We start from the raw sequence: 16039 nt of genomic DNA on the forward strand, positions 1-16039 counted from the left end.
CTTCTCAACCTCTCACCACCACCAACAGCCTTCTCTTTAGACTTCATTGTGGTAACTTTTTTCCCATCCATTTATTCAGCATTGGCATAAATCATACCTCAGTGAGTCGAAGTTTGGGAAAAGAGATCTAATGTTAACTTCCAACCTTGGAGTTCGTTTGATCTCTTTCCTTAAAATTGTAAGATAGCCTACCCAATGGAGTTCTTTCTGACAGCCTATCCAATTGAGTTCTTTTCGACTGTCTATCTAGAGGATTTCTTTCTGACTTTGTGCTTTTAAATGGGGTCCGAACTTTGCTATTTAGCCTGGCACTCTGAGGTTCATTTGAATTCAGATAAAGGCTATCATGTTGGTGGGTTAATATCGATTCTAAGTACAAAACCTGGGTTCGATATGCATAAGCATACGCTTTTCTTGATGGCTCAGTGGTCAAAAGTTATAGTACATCCTTGTTTCGAAACCAGGCAGCAGGTCGAATGCCACAAGTGACGAAGAATTTATCATTATAATTCCTCTTTGGTGTAAATTACATACATCGTGTTAATTTTTTTTATTCACAAATATTAAGCCACACATATCGTTTAGTATCTAATTATCTGTACATCGGGAATAAACTACACCCAAGGATTCGAACAGCTGCGTGACTTAGAAACAAGAACGTACAATGACTTTTGACCATCGAGCCATCAAATGAATATAATTTGATACCGACTCCACCGTACATATGCCTGTCGACTTCAGGTTTTGTACTTAGAATTAATATCAACCCACCTCCGTCATGATAGCTGCTTGATAAGTGTGTAACATATTGGCGATGATGGATATTAGCCACATACCGCTTGACATATTTTATATCACATATAACGAGCCAAATATTGTTCAATATGGCATTCATCATCCCTTGGGAATACCCTACATCAGATGGGAATTATAATTGATAGGTACGAATTAGGTTTAGTAAGTCCTTTGTCACCAGTGGCGACTGCCTGGTATAGAAGCAACGATGTACAGTGATTTGTTACCACTGAACCGTCATGAGAAAGTTAAATTTATACTGACTGTGCTGTACATATATATTCCTGTCGATATCAACTTATACTTCTCTCAATGGCTTAGCGGTCAAAGGTCAGTACATCGTTGTTTCTAGTCCATGAAGCGGTTCCAACACAAATGATGATGGAGCACTTATTCACTGATAATTCTCCTTGAGCGTAAGTTATTCATGAGTTACAGGGAATTTGATATTAAACTATATTTGTAGCCTAATTTTGTGAACATATATGGCCTGATCTCGGTGATTTGTGGGTTCAGGATGTGAAGGAAAAACAGGAGAGAGATAAGTTTGCATGCATGCAATGTAGGACATGCAAAAAAAATAATCGAGTGAATGTTTAACACAGGTGTATTCTTCTTATCTACACCGGTGGCCTTTACTTGTGATTATTATGTTGATTATGCTAGTGCACAACCAGATGGCAGGTTAGACTGTTATTGACACTCAAGGCGATACACGTCTTTTTGTGGCGGCCGACGGCGATGCGGGGCACTAGGCACTCGTCTCAACCCAGTCTGCTCTGTATGGGACCTGCTAACGAACTGGACTGATTTGACCGCTGGTGCGGCCTGTTTCAAATGCCCCCTTCACACGGCATCGTTATGCAATAAGCTGATTGGTTATTTTGGCTCCTTAGACACAAGGGCCAATCAAGAAGGGATATAGAGATGCGTGGTACTCTTTTAAAACTGCCCAAGCCACACCAACTTGTAATGTCTTTGGCGGTTGACTTGCGCTGTCGCACATACACACAATATCACTTATAACAGTTTCTCGGGACTTCAGAATATCACGGATAAGGCATATTCAAAACTGTATCGAATCAGCTTTTGTGACGAAGTGCCAAAGAGTATCTGGGTTTGGACACCATGAATACTTGGGGGTAAGTGGCCAAAGATCTGGGTCTGGACACCATTAATACTTGTTAACCCAAAGTGTTAACCCAAAGTACCAAGCATCTGGTTACTACACTTACCATCTGTACTTGTTAGAGCAAGATACTCTTTTAATCCTGGGTCTGGGACACCTTTTATACTTTGGGCACAGTTTGGTTACTAGTTACCTCGCTACAGCCAGACACCTGAACCTTCATCACAAATACCAAACGAACTGAATACTCTAAAGGTAACAGTGATCCCTTATAGAACTCAACAATCAAGAAAATAATCAGACTAAGTTCATTAAAATAGATGTGAGGTAATCTTAATTAAAGGGCATCGCTCCTTCAACAATTTCAAATCTAAGTATTTCCCTGGTTCTAATTCATTTGAGGAAAACAGCATACTTACCTCTACATTTCTACCTAAACAAAAATAAAATATAATACAGTGGTATAATAAAATGCTCATATAAATTTTAAATACAAAAATTTATATCTAATTCAAAAATTATAAGTGAAATTCACAATCTCAGTGAAATTTGTTATTACTTGAAAACAAAAGTTGAATCAATTCTTGAATTAATTATTAAACAAAATTAAATCAGTTTATCAAGAAATTAATTAGTTAAAATTATAAAGCAATAATTCAATCTGAAATTAAATTTATTTAAATGCAAATTAATTCACAAATATTAGATTAAAACAATTATACAGTAAAAAAATTATTCAAACTAATTAAACAAAATGAAGAGAATGCAAAAACACAATAATATGAAAAGCAATAAAAGCATTGACAGTACAAACATTAAGCATATAAAATGGACATGTCAAAAGAACAAAACAAGAGGAAAATGCATAAAAAATAAAAATTTTATGCAAACACTGTAAAATAAAAACCTCGAAGTACACTTCAAAATATTTGTAAATTACAACACCTTCACATGCAGTTGCAACTTCACTCAAAAGAAAGGCCTGTTACAATCTTCAACACTTTCGTGGACCACACACAAATAATAATAACACTATGCTCAGATTCCACAACTAATTAACATGCTACTAAGAAATTACACACAGCTAGTAATATCGAGTGACTGATTTATACAAAAACATGAGTTACTTTACAGTAGTGAAGGGGCATAACAGCCTCTTCACTGTACGTGAGTCTCCGAATCGAATGCCTCATCCTATGAGTGGGAAAAAAGGGCATACCAGGGAGAATGGGGCCCCTTGGTTGAGCAACGTGTTCAATATGATACACCATCTACATTTCCGTGACGTCACGGAATTTTCCACTCCGCAACTAACTACTTACGAGTCGACAAGTTCTCTTTTGACAAATTGAAAGAGATGAGTTAATTTATTGGTGATATTAAATGGTTTACTGCAAGTAAACATGAAATGATATCATTGTATGGAAGATTCCCGAAGGATCTAATACAATACAAAGTAATTCTTTTGTCATCCTTCTACAGGATCCTCCTTCTCAGCTGCGCTCTAAACAGGATTGACCAAATGATAAAAAAACAACCTAGCTCAGCTGTTTGAAGTACTGAAAGACTGGGCTGTCCTCGTGGGCGGAGCTAACTTTTCTCTTCCTCTGTTCGCTCTACATAGGTCTCAATACGAATTACCCGTGGATAGGTTTCGCTATATTTGTACCCTGTTAAAGGTGCGTGTGGGTCGAGCTCGACCCTAGCACCCAGAAAAATTTGTGAAAATTTAAAAACTGTAGCTATGGTGTACATTTTAATTTCTAAAATCAATATCACCATTGCCGAACACTACTGAAAAGATAAATCTTACCGATCTACAAATTAAATATTTATTACAAATATATTTAAAAAAGATAAGTATATAAGAAATAATTAATGAAAATATTTTTAGAAAATACAAAATAAGCTATATACACACAAAAATTGAGGGAATCCTTCCTAAACTACTATTTACAATATGTGACTGCCAGAAAAGGTGTCAGACCCATAGAGATCAAAATCTTAAAAAAGAATAAAGGGATAAGTTATTTTGGCAAAAAAAAAGTCAAAATTTCACAATTTTTTTTTGGGGGGGTACTTTAATGAAATAGGAAGCAGCTAATTTTTTTTTTTTATAGAATAAACTCATATTATCCTAGAACGGAATTATGTATAAAGATCTGCACTAAGATGTAATTTACTTTTATATCAGGGGCAAAATCTAAAGGTCATTTTTTGACCTCCTAGGTTCACCATGAAAATTTCTTATAAAAATCATTGTAACTATTATAAAATATGATATTTATGCATGATAATATACAAACATATCACCAATTCTATAGAAAACAAGAATATATAGAGATATGCTAACTCACCTTTCGGGTATGTAAACAAAATGGCCACAATCCACACCAACTTCGACTGCCAAATCTGCCACCTGAAGTATGTGATTTGCACTAACAAAACTATAAATTGAATTTGGTATGGTGAACCTATTGCTCTTTTTTTTAATTAATAATATATGAGGGTGTATAGCCATTATTGCAGTTAGGAAGCTTTGTCATAAGATAAACCTCAGAAATGGTATTCTCTCTCTCTCTCTCTCTCTCTCTCTTTCTCTCTCTCTCTCTCTCTCTCTCTTCATACAGTGTGTGGATGGTTTATTGACATAAGCTGATGTAACCTGTCACCAGAAAATGCACAGACCCACTATTCCCCTCCCCCTGTCTCGCCCTCTGTCTCCTAATCATTTCAAGGTCATCTGCTTCGCCTCCAACACACTCGAGATTTTTGCCATAGAGGTGTCAACAACCTCTAAATTATCATCAACTTCACTTTCTAATTCCATTAGAAGTAAGTTGATGACATCCATGCCCAGAGAATACAGCCTGCTGGCCATTGTTGATGAGAACTGCAAAAAAGGCAAAAACTGAGAAATTGACATTCAAAGGAAATTGGACCAAATGGCAACATAAGCCATCTCAGCCACAACCAATGGTATGCATATGGTACACACACCATCCACCCACAGTTTCCAACAATACAAAACATTACCAATATCAACAGTGATAGACAGGAAATCACTACTTAATAACTTTGCCTCTCAATCCCCCCACGTTAAAGGTGGGTGGGGGTCGAGCTCGACCCATTCTCAGATAAGGGAGAAGGACAAAGGCAAGGCGAACGCAGGTTCTGACATGATTGTGGTGTGTGTTCTGCTGGCCTCTTGCAGGTCGATCACGCCCAGATTCGAAATAGATGATGATTTATGGGAAAAAAACATGTTTTTTGAAACACTCCCCAGGTCGTGTGCGATCTTTCGCACCTATCCAGGGTTTCACATTATTTAAACATATTATCAGTAAATGTGGAATCTGAAATTAAAATATACATTTCACAACATTATACACAGTTTCTGAGGGGAATTAATTGTATTATCAAAATCATAATTGCATTACGAAAGTCACATTATAAGAATATATAATATACACAATGTATTTTGTATATGTACTTATTATAAATGAAGATTTGTTAGTGGTATATTATCCTTTATACGTTTTCCTTCCGTTGTGCCATTTATTGTGTAAAGGTCCTTGGAATATGTATAATAAAAATACTTCAGTATAAAATGTAAAACTTCAGGAAATGCATTTTTTCATTTCAAGAGTCTTCAGTGTAAATGAGTTGATGTTCTTTATTAAAAATAAGGATTATCAGTACTCTAAAATTTTGTCTTTGGAGACTTTTATTTAATCAAAATATGGTTTGCTTGTATGATAATTTATAGTGTTGTATTATTCTTATTTGTCTTTTCTTTTCTTTAACAGGTAAGACAGCCTAAGATCGATGTACGAATTGCAGCCTTTATTTTGGTGTTACCGGTAAGTGTATCTGGAAATATTCACCAATCATTGTGTTCTTAGTGCTTGCATAACTGCTCCATACTTTTTTATGTCATACATACATATATTGAATGTGACCTCTTGACTTCCAATATTTTGGATTTGCTTAATAATATGAGACTGAATGTAAGTGTGTGTGTGTTTGATTGCTGGGTGGAAAGAGAGAGAGGGGGGGTGGCGTGGCAGGTGGTGGAGATTTGACCTTTCATAGCTGAAAACGAAACAGCGCACGTGCTTCCAAAGAGAATATAATAAGGCAACGTGCAACCAAGAGGGATACAACGGTCAGGTAGGGCCATTTCGGCTGTAATAAAATTGTATCTCTCTTGGTTGCATATTGCGTTATTGTATCCTCTTTGGAAGCACATGTGCGCTATTTCGTTTTCAGCTATGAAAGGTAAAATCTCCGCCACCGCCACCTCTCTCTCTCTCTCTCTCTCTCTCTCTCTCTCTCTCTCTCTCTCTCCACGCAGCCATCAAACACACACACACTCTTTTAGATTCAGTCTCATATTATTAAGCATAGCCAAAATGTTCGAAGTTATGAGGTCACTATTTGCTATAAAAAATGTAACAATTTCTTGAAAGTGCGCAAATACACGTCCAAATGCAATTATTTGGAAATGCACACAAGTTTTGTGTTTGTTAATATGCTGGATTTACACAAATATGTATATTAGATGTAATTTTTGATCGAAGTTTATTTGATTGCCAGTAGTGCATAACCTATTATATTTCTTATTTCTTACGTATCCGTTGAATTTTGTACCCAACCTAACCTTTTTGCAATTGATGGGTTAGCTTTCAAAGATACTGCCTGGCTTAGTTTTGTCTATCTAGTTTCGAGAAGAGAACTGTTCACCCGGATATCGTTGGATCCGCGTGCTATTAAGTCCCAGTAAATCTGACTCACCCTTCACCTGTGTGGAATAACACTGACTCACGAAGGTTCAGTCCCTTTGTGAGCGAGCTCTCGTCATTGGCTGCCAAAGAACATTAATTATCAAATTTTCAGGTGTCTACTGCGTATTCATTATACCCTGGTGCGCTTACTTTATTTATAGCGCTCTTAAAATTTTGCACGCCGAGAAAGGAATGGTACCACATCCGGCAGTATGGGAACACAAACCTATTGATCTCTTCTTCTTACTCCTGATGTTACTGTTATTCTTGGTTTTACATTTCTTAGTTTTGTGGGAAGGATATTTTTTGTGTTACACGAATCGTCCTCACAAGTGAGCTTTATAAATGATTGTCGTCATTCCTTTTTTATAACATATATAATTAACAAATTTACATAGAAGACCGCTGTAGCGGCAACGGGAGTCTTTATATGTTTCCCAGACGATCATGGGGAAAACGGTAATAAATACGATTATTAAGATAAGCAAACTTGCATGAACAGCGGCATTTCAGTCTTCACATTTTTCTGAGATGATCTTGTGAAATACGGTAATAATACGATGACAACGGTAAGCAAACATGCATGACGTATAATAAACAGCGACATTTCACTATTAACTCATTTTCTGTCTAGATATTGTAATGACCTGGCTAAATCTTTTGAGTGATCTGTCATACCTTTTTTGCAGTAATGGAAAGACATTTGAAAGATTTACAAAATCATTAGGAAGTGATCTATCATTAATAATGTTTTACCTCGTGGAGATTACTATACTTTGGAATTCTTGTCCTGCGTATATTTTCGGACTGTTAAGCCTTCGTTTCTTTTTTTCACAGGTTAAGGGCCTATCGCTTTCTTGGAAGTGAAGTTCCATCTTTCTTTTTATTATTCCTAATTTATTTTTTTTTCGGGATTGTGTTGGGAAAAGGCACGGGGGTAACTAGCACCGTGCCCCCCTCCCCCCTTTTTTAATGCAAAGCATTCTCTGTCTCTTATTATGGCTTCTTCCTCTTGTTCAGTTTTTCTGTGATCAGAGTAATAATAAAAAGATTTAGTTTACTTCGTCTTTCTCTCTCTCATGGCTTGCTCCTCGAATGAGTCATGATTTTAATTATATAGAGTTTCTCTCTCTCTCTCTCTCTCTCTCTCTCTCTCTCTCTCTCTCTCTCTCTCTCTCTGAGAATGACTCATGCATTGACCAATTACTCACTTCGCATTGGTGCAGTAACCTTGTACAGTACACTACTTCCCTTGTTAAAGGAAACAGTTGTAGAGAGTTGTTTTATGGGGAAATCACTGATGTCATACAGTGAGATTAACAACCAGTTGAGTGATTTGGAAGCAATATAGTGTGTGTATGTTAATATATACAGAAAATCGCATACACACACACACTCTTATTATAGAATAGTTTAATTAATGGTTTTTGGTTAAGATGAGAGTTTTAAGTATTTGCTTTAGTTAAAAGAATGTTACTTACATTTAACAGTAATCGATATTCAAAGTTATATGTTGAGTCTTTTAGAGACCGCCCTAATCATTTTGAAAGTTTAATCGTATCAAGCTTCATTTCAGTGTTTGCGTAATTGTAAAGACTTGTGCACTCTGATTTCCCCTCAATAACCTCATACCTATTCGATTTTGTCATCATTTTGCATACGATTTCCACTGAAAGCCATCATTCAATTTGGGCAAAGACTAATTCTCCATCCAAGGTGAGATTCGAAACCAGACTGGTTAAGAAATATTAAGATTGGGAAAAACCCTGGCCCAATGAAGATGTGGGCCACAACTAAAATTGCAAGTGCAGAGGCAATTTGAGTGAGGTCCAGGATAGAGGGAACAGTAAATGGAAACACTTGACCAGGTCATAACTTCGTAAAGCATGAATTCTCTAAGCTCATTCGTGCCAAGATTGCCTAAGATCAGAGTGTGGGTTTTCTCAACTCTACCAGTGTTCTGTATCTTGCAAGTCAGGGATTATTTAATCCTCTTTTTACCTGGGCCTGTTTTTCAAAGTCACGGATCAGTTTAGAGGTCAGAATTTTAAGATATTTATCCTTTAAATCTCATAAATCTCAGAAATGGAAGCCTCTGGCGTTTAAAATTCGACACTGTCAGAAGTGTTTTAGTATTAATAATCTCTGGCTTATTTATTTATGGTATATTTCTCAACAGTGCAGGCTATATAAAAAGTCCCTTTTCAGGTTTCTCTGATTTTGATGAAGCTCGATTTCTTACTTTGCTGCAGTTTTCAGTATCCCGTGTCAAATGAAGGGTCAGCATATCAGTTTCCGCTTATTTCGGTGAAGCTTGGTATGCAGCCACCATGGCGTTTAATACAAAGATGAAAATTTTATTTCTGCCTGGTTTTGATGAAAACATTGATTTTTATTGGCCTTTTTTGAAATAATAGATCCATTTAAAGATCAGAATTTTAATTTATTTGGAAATTTGTTGAAAGCCAGAAGGCCTCTATATTTAGATATGGGGTTGTTATCCCCCAATAAGTGTTACCTTGACCATTTCTCAAGGTCACTTGTGAGTATAAGGTCATAGTTTTTTGTTTAAATTTTGATGAAACAGTTATGGAACACATGTGCTGCAGTGGTTACAACAAAGTTCAGTTGCATTATACGTCTTATAATTCGAATCCCTGCAGATTGTCATTTACAAGTGGGTAAAGGTATTTGCGGCCAGCCAGCCAAATTGAGGTCAGCGGAAAGCCTGGCAAAGTGAATTCCGATCGGTCGCCTGCATTGCTAGGTCATCCCACAGTTGAGGTTGAATTAATCTTGCCCAGGTCTCCTCTGTCCTTGGTTTGCCATTCCCACCATAAATAACGATACGCCTCTGCGTTGTGCGCATTTTTGCTTCGTAACCCTCTGTAGATGACTGCCTGTTTGAGTCGATGTGTAAGATGTAATACACAAATATACTGCTGAGAATATCTTTCCAGGACCTCCTAATATAAGAACATAAGAAAGGACTTTAAATGTAAACAGGGTTAACGGTTGAATAATTAATATCCAGAAGTGAATTATTCACTAATATCAAATAAATAAATATATGCCTAAAATCTGTTATCTAAAACATAGAATGGTCACTGACACAGATATTGTTGGGAATGATAGTTTAGTATTCTCTTGGTTTTATAAGGTGGCAATAAAAAATAACCGTGCAGCTACAAAAAAAAAAAGGGCACAAAACTCCATCAGCTATCTATAATAAAGACGCGAGTGAATCTTGATAATCAAACTTTTTTTTTTTTTTTTAAGAGTGACTCATGAAAATCAATTTGAATTTGCCGAAATTGATTAAACTGGACAGTAAAAACAGAAAATCCCATGTTTTACTTCATATGGACGAGGTTGCATAGTGAGCTTGGATTGGTCTAGAGCCATCATTTTTGGAGTCAGTCCCCTTTAAAACCCCCGTGGAGATACAAATATAATTAGACTTTGCCAGTTAGTTCCTGATATATGACCCTTAGTCATATTATGTTATGCCAATCATGACTATTTAAACCAATTATGGAACTAAGTTTATATAGTTAAGGACGTAAAATCCACAATTTAGTTTGGCTAAATTTTGAGACTTCAAAATTGGCACTGGAGAGGATGACTAAATAGTTTTCAGAACTCGATTTTTCAGTAGAAAAAGTTTTTAATCGCCCGATTAATAAATGTTTGAAAGGTAACGTAAACATTGGAATTTAAACAAATAAATAAGCCCAAAAAAGGATATTTTATTTTATTTTATAGCCGGTATATTATAACAGTAATAACAAATATGTTTTCATAGATATCTTTTAATAATCAGTAACTAAGATTCTTAAGAATATTATGAAGATACTGATAAAGGACCAGGTGCAAGTATTTTAGATAAATTCAGTTGACAGATAAGGTAATCACCGCACCTAGTCTTTGATATTTCTTAATCTTTTGTATGACTTGTAATATAAAATGCTATCTATCCATTCTTTCAACATTTCTTTACAAAATCTTTCAAGTTTTTTCTTTTGTAAAAACAAAAACTTATTTTTAATTATCTTGCATCTGTAAGTTTATATATCTTAGTTTAACCAGACCACTGAGCTGATTAACAGCTCTGCTAAGTCTGGCTCGAAGGATTAGATTTTTATTTACGTCGCTGGGAACCAATTGGTTGCTTAGCAACGGAACCCACAGCCTATTGTGGGATGCTAACCACATTATATTGAGAAAAGCATTTCTAATCACCAGAAATAAATTCCTCTGGTTCTGTATTGGCGGCAGCGGGGAGCGAACTCGGGCTACCAGATTAATAGGCGGGTACGCACTTGTAATATTGCACAGAAAATTATACTGAGGAAACTTCTTTTCATATGGTGCACTATCTTGCTGCGAATTTCAAGAGCACAGAAATTAGTTTTAACTTTCTTTTTCTCATCATGCCCCGCTTTAGCTGAGTATACTTGTACCCAGATTTAAGAATGAATAGGTACTCACCCCTAAAGACATTGTGTTCAGTGGAAAAATATTTTGGGGAAAGTTTCTGTGTTACGCAGTATATGACATTATCTAGGCCCAATGAATTTAACATCATGTGAAATAGATCTTAGAGTCGCGTCGCTGAAATTTTCCTCCCCAAACTCTAAATCGTACAGTAACTGTTGGATTTTGAGTTTTGCCAGTCTGTTATTCCTCGGTGACAGTTTCTTTAGACTGTCCACTTGGCTAAGCATAAACAGTACATCAGGATCGTGTGGTCCACAAAGTAAATCTTGATTTCTTCCAAATCCTGGCACTGTTGATGTCTCAGTGGTGTAGACTTTGGATTTCTTTCTGGTGCTTGTAGTAGCTGGTAAATCAACTAATCGCTTATTGCTGCAAGACATTTCGATTGACGGGATGAAGATGTTATGCGGATCTTCTCCATTGCTTCTCGCGGACGAAGTAGATAATGGGGATGAAGGACTTACAGAGGTTTTAATGGGATCCTCGTCCTCTTCCCCATCAGCGTCATCATCCCCACTGTCCTTTAAAGGGCCTTGGAGGGTTTCAAAGTCTTCCTCGTGTCTGAAATGCAAGACAGAAACAGTGGTCAGCTTCATGACCAAAAAGATGTGTTATGAAACAGTGAGGGTATGTAACATTGATGCCCGAAATTGTGATAGAGCATTTACATAAGTACTGGTCCTGTAATTGTACGGTGTGTGGGGGTGATTTGTATGTAAGGTTATGCTGTTGTTACTGTTGGCATTTACCCAAGCTAGGTTGTTTTTTGTACTTGACAAACAGCGCTTGGTTTCGTTACTTATGATGATATCTGAATAGAAGACAGGGTTAAGGGCTTTTCATTTTAGGTTTTGCATCAGCAGTATATTATGCGCTTGTATTCTCCTAGCGTCCCTCTCCTATTTGGATCATTTCCATGACAGATGAACTTGGTTTAGTCCAACACCAATTTTTTTTTTTTTTAGGAACCCCAAGAAGATATAAGTGATTCAATAGACGCCTTGATGACTTGCTGACCTCAAGTCATCTTATTTGGTTAAACAATAGCAGAGAGAAAGCGAAGGAAATGAGGTAATAGTCTCTCACCTGTCCGCCTCAAGGAATGGCACCAAAAACTGCATGTGTTCGTGGAGATGCCAGGGCTTGTTCCTCTTTCCTGTTTTGGACCACTGCATCAGTCTTTCATGTCGTCTGGATTTGATGAATGTGTCTCTCAGTGTACGCCATCTTTTTTTGCATTTTTCACCTGTAAAGACAGTACAAAAGGTCATTGACCATATCTTTTATTTTGTCGCTTTTGTGCCATAAAACTACTTTGCGAGGTATAAAACACATGCAACATTTTCATGAAATTAGGTGTATTATGTTAGTTTGCCGTTGATTTACTGGTTGGGTTGGTCTTCTATAAATACTTATGCAGAGAAGTGTTAAATATGCATGGAATGGTTTCTTTTATGAAAACGCTTTTCTTGGTATACTCGGAAAATTTGAGCTCCTAAATCTTATGATGTTATTTGTCTCACATTTGTCTTAGTTTTAAAAAAGAAGAGCACAAAACTCTTTTCACCTCCGCCCTTTAAACGCTTGCCTTTTCATTTATTTTTAAACATTTCTTTTCCGTGACGTTTGTTTGCTATTAGAGGATAAATAAATAGGTATATTGTTGACTTTGTAATGACTCGGATCCCAAAGGCCGTTTTGAAAATACCGTGAATTTTAAAAAATATGTTATTTGTATACAACATCCACAGACCAAAGGAAGTAGTCAAGGACTCCAATTAGTTGCATTTGCAGAAAACGTCTTGAAAAATTGAATAATATTTTAGTTACAAGACTTACTATTTATTTTGATTCATTTCTTTGTAATATCCTTCGTCATATGGGAGGGTGTATGTATATGTATGTATATATATATTATATATATACATATACATTATATATACATATGTATATATATATATATATATATATATATATATATATCTTATATATCTTTTGTGACAAAACCCCCCTCCCTCTCTCTCTATCTATGATATGTATGTAATACAAACATACATAAACCTACGTGGCTGAGAGCATGAAGCCACTTTAAGCACTGGAAGGCGGGGGCTCGGATCCCAGTTAGGGTACTTCCACTCATCACTTACCATTATTTTTAATCCCTTGATGTAAGTTGATTGGAGTGTATAGTAATAACGGTATCAGTAGGTAACTTATGGATCGATATTAAAAAAGCATGAATATTGTCATGTTGAAGTTAGTGACAGGTTATTATGTGAGTGTGCGTGCGTGTGTATATATAATAAGTAATATATATATATATTTATATATATATATAATATATATATATATATATACATACATATATATATACTACATACATACATACATAGTCCGTAATCCCTTTATAACGTGTTAGTATGTATTTATATTAGCCATAAAGATGTCTTCATCTGCTTCCTCGCTGGAACCTCTCCTCTGTGGGGTCGAGTCTTGCCATAGAAGGTGGAAGTTTATTTGTTCCCAGCTACGATGAAACACGTATAAGCTATTAAAAAAGCGTAAAGAAGCCGCATATATAAACATATGTATGTTATGTATATATATATATATATATAGATATATATATATTATATATATATATATATATATATATATATATATATATATATACTATGCATATATATGTGTGCGTGTGCTTATACGTACAAATTTACATATTGTGTGCTTGTATGCACTTGCAACCGTAAACCCGTAAGTAATGAAGATATATCCAGAGTTGGGGTTTTCCGGTGACCGGAAACATCTATAAAAACAAATAAATGAATAAATAAATAAAATAAAAACCGGGGAAGTTAAAGTCGTGTAAACTTCGATGTCTTCATCGTTGTCCATTTGGGTGGCAGCTGCCAGCAAGAAAAAGTCCGGGAGATTCACAGCAATTGCGTCGTTCTCTGTCTAAATGCGGTGCATCGCTGGGCCAGTTACCCCACGTGGCTTACAACTTTTTCAAGTTGCCATTTAATTTTGTGAGTTTCAGATGTTCGGCTACCATGACATTGACTGTTTGCAGTTACTGTTATTGTTACATTATTGCTTCTGTATTAATAAGTAACGTAATGACAATATAAACGAATTTATTATATATTATAATATATATATATATCATATAGGTTAATATATATATAGTATATATATATATATATTTATTTATTTATGTACATATCAATATACATACACACAACAACACCACCCCCACACACACACACACACAGCCGATGGACTACTTTAAGTCTAACGATAAGCCAGTTGACGTAAGAATGAATAATGGTGATCGGCAATCTTTATTCTGGTGAAGTCTTTTTGTATATCGTCTGACCCTGAGTGGCCTTACCGGTTTATAGATAATATTAAGATATATAGATATAATATAATATATATTATACATATAGATACAAACATATTATAGATATAAATTATACATATAAATATATATAGATATTATAATATATATATATATATATATATATGATAACCGGTAAAAGGCCACTTACGGTCTGACGATATACAAATAGACTTCACAAGAATAAAGATTGCCGCCTATGATTATTATTTATTGTTACGTCAACTGGCTTATCGTTAGACATAAAGTAGTCTTATCGGCTGTAGTTATTCGTTTTATTCATTCTTGTTTGATTAACGGTGTTCTTTGATTAGACTGATATATACGTGTTTATAGTGGGGCCATGTATACTCACAGTCATACTGCAAGGTTTCAGCTATTTCCTCCCATGCAGCTTCACGCACTCTGTTCTTCTTGTAGTGAGCGTGAGCTCTGTTGTAAAGCACTTCGTGTTTCTTAATTTCAGCGAGGAGAGCCTCCTCCGAAATCGACATGATATTATTCCAAGCGGGGAGCGGCAAGTTTCCGATAAGGAGGGGTGAGAGAGGCGCCGCCCTCAAGGCCCCGCGACGTACCGTCACTTCCAAAAGCCACGCGTTTACTGGAGGACGGAGGTCGAAGGAGGAGGTGGAAGGTGGTGGCATTTGGGGGATGGAGATGCATGCGTCTCGTTCGTTTGCTCCCGCTACACCAACCCTCTTCGGACCTCCACAGCGCGACGCTGCGGTGGTGGACCCTACGTAGCTGCTGCTGCTGCTGCTGCTGCTCTCTCTCTCTCTCTCTCACTCTCAGCCGATGCTACCATGTCCCCGCTCACTGCAACGTAAGCCATGAAAAGACTTCTCTTCACCCGGGGGCTGGGTAGCGGTACGAACTCTTGCATTTGTAACAGTTGCTGTGCTGTGCTGCGCAGTGCAGCGTGGTGCAGATTGCCGCTTTGGAGTTGTTAGGACAAATTTATTTTACAGTAAATCATATCAGTTATCTTTATGCGTGTGTTGACGTACGCGTGCGATAACAAACAGACATGTGTAGCTAACTGGCTTGGAAGACAGACAGCTGAGTCTACGCTCGTTTGCCTCTCGCCAGGATTTAACGGTCCATTGGAAACGTGTTCATACTCGAATGCTAGCAGTCCGCTCAACAGTTTATGAACCCAGTGAAGTCATGGATTGCTTTGCCGTATCACTCAACCCGTTTTAACGTTTAGGCACTACGTGTATTACTAATCTTGTAGAAAAGTTCAATTTTTCTTATCTTTTTGAAACTATGAGTGTTCATATATGTTGACGGATATCATCATGTTTAAGAGGGCACAAGGAAATGAATAGTTTTTTTTTTTTTTTTTTTTTTTTTTTTTTTTTTTTTTTTTTTTTTTTTTTTACAGTATTTTCTATTATAAGCCCTTTTATCTTGGCAATATAT

The 16039-nt window shown here is 36.3% G+C and overlaps 1 protein-coding gene across 1 annotated transcript; it reads right to left on the reverse strand.

The window, feature by feature from the left end:
• Positions 1-10453: 10453 nt before the first annotated feature.
• LOC135219585 (transcription factor Adf-1-like) lies at positions 10454-15376 on the reverse strand. Its single transcript, XM_064256472.1, has 3 exons — positions 14970-15376; positions 12298-12457; positions 10454-11772 (listed from the first exon to the last, which is right to left on the reverse strand). The coding sequence occupies exons 1-3, from the start codon at positions 15256-15258 to the stop codon at positions 11271-11273; spliced, it is 951 nt and encodes a 316-aa protein (XP_064112542.1). The 5' UTR covers positions 15259-15376; the 3' UTR covers positions 10454-11270.
• Positions 15377-16039: the final 663 nt, after the last annotated feature.

This window comes from Macrobrachium nipponense, chromosome 1 (genome assembly GCF_015104395.2).
Source record: "Macrobrachium nipponense isolate FS-2020 chromosome 1, ASM1510439v2, whole genome shotgun sequence".
NCBI classification, from domain to species: domain Eukaryota; kingdom Metazoa; phylum Arthropoda; class Malacostraca; order Decapoda; family Palaemonidae; genus Macrobrachium; species Macrobrachium nipponense.

Excerpts from the sequence above, each read along its gene's own strand:
- LOC135219585 (XM_064256472.1), bottom strand. The coding sequence starts at position 15,258 with ATGCCACCACCTTCCACCTCCTCCTTCGACCTCCGTCCTCCAGTAAAC. Across the intron at positions 12,458-14,969 it reads TGAAACCTTGCAGTATGACT|GTGAAAAATGCAAAAAAAGA; the intron begins GTGAGTATACAT and ends CTGTCTTTACAG. Across the intron at positions 11,773-12,297 it reads CCATTCCTTGAGGCGGACAG|ACACGAGGAAGACTTTGAAA; the intron begins GTGAGAGACTAT and ends CTTGCATTTCAG.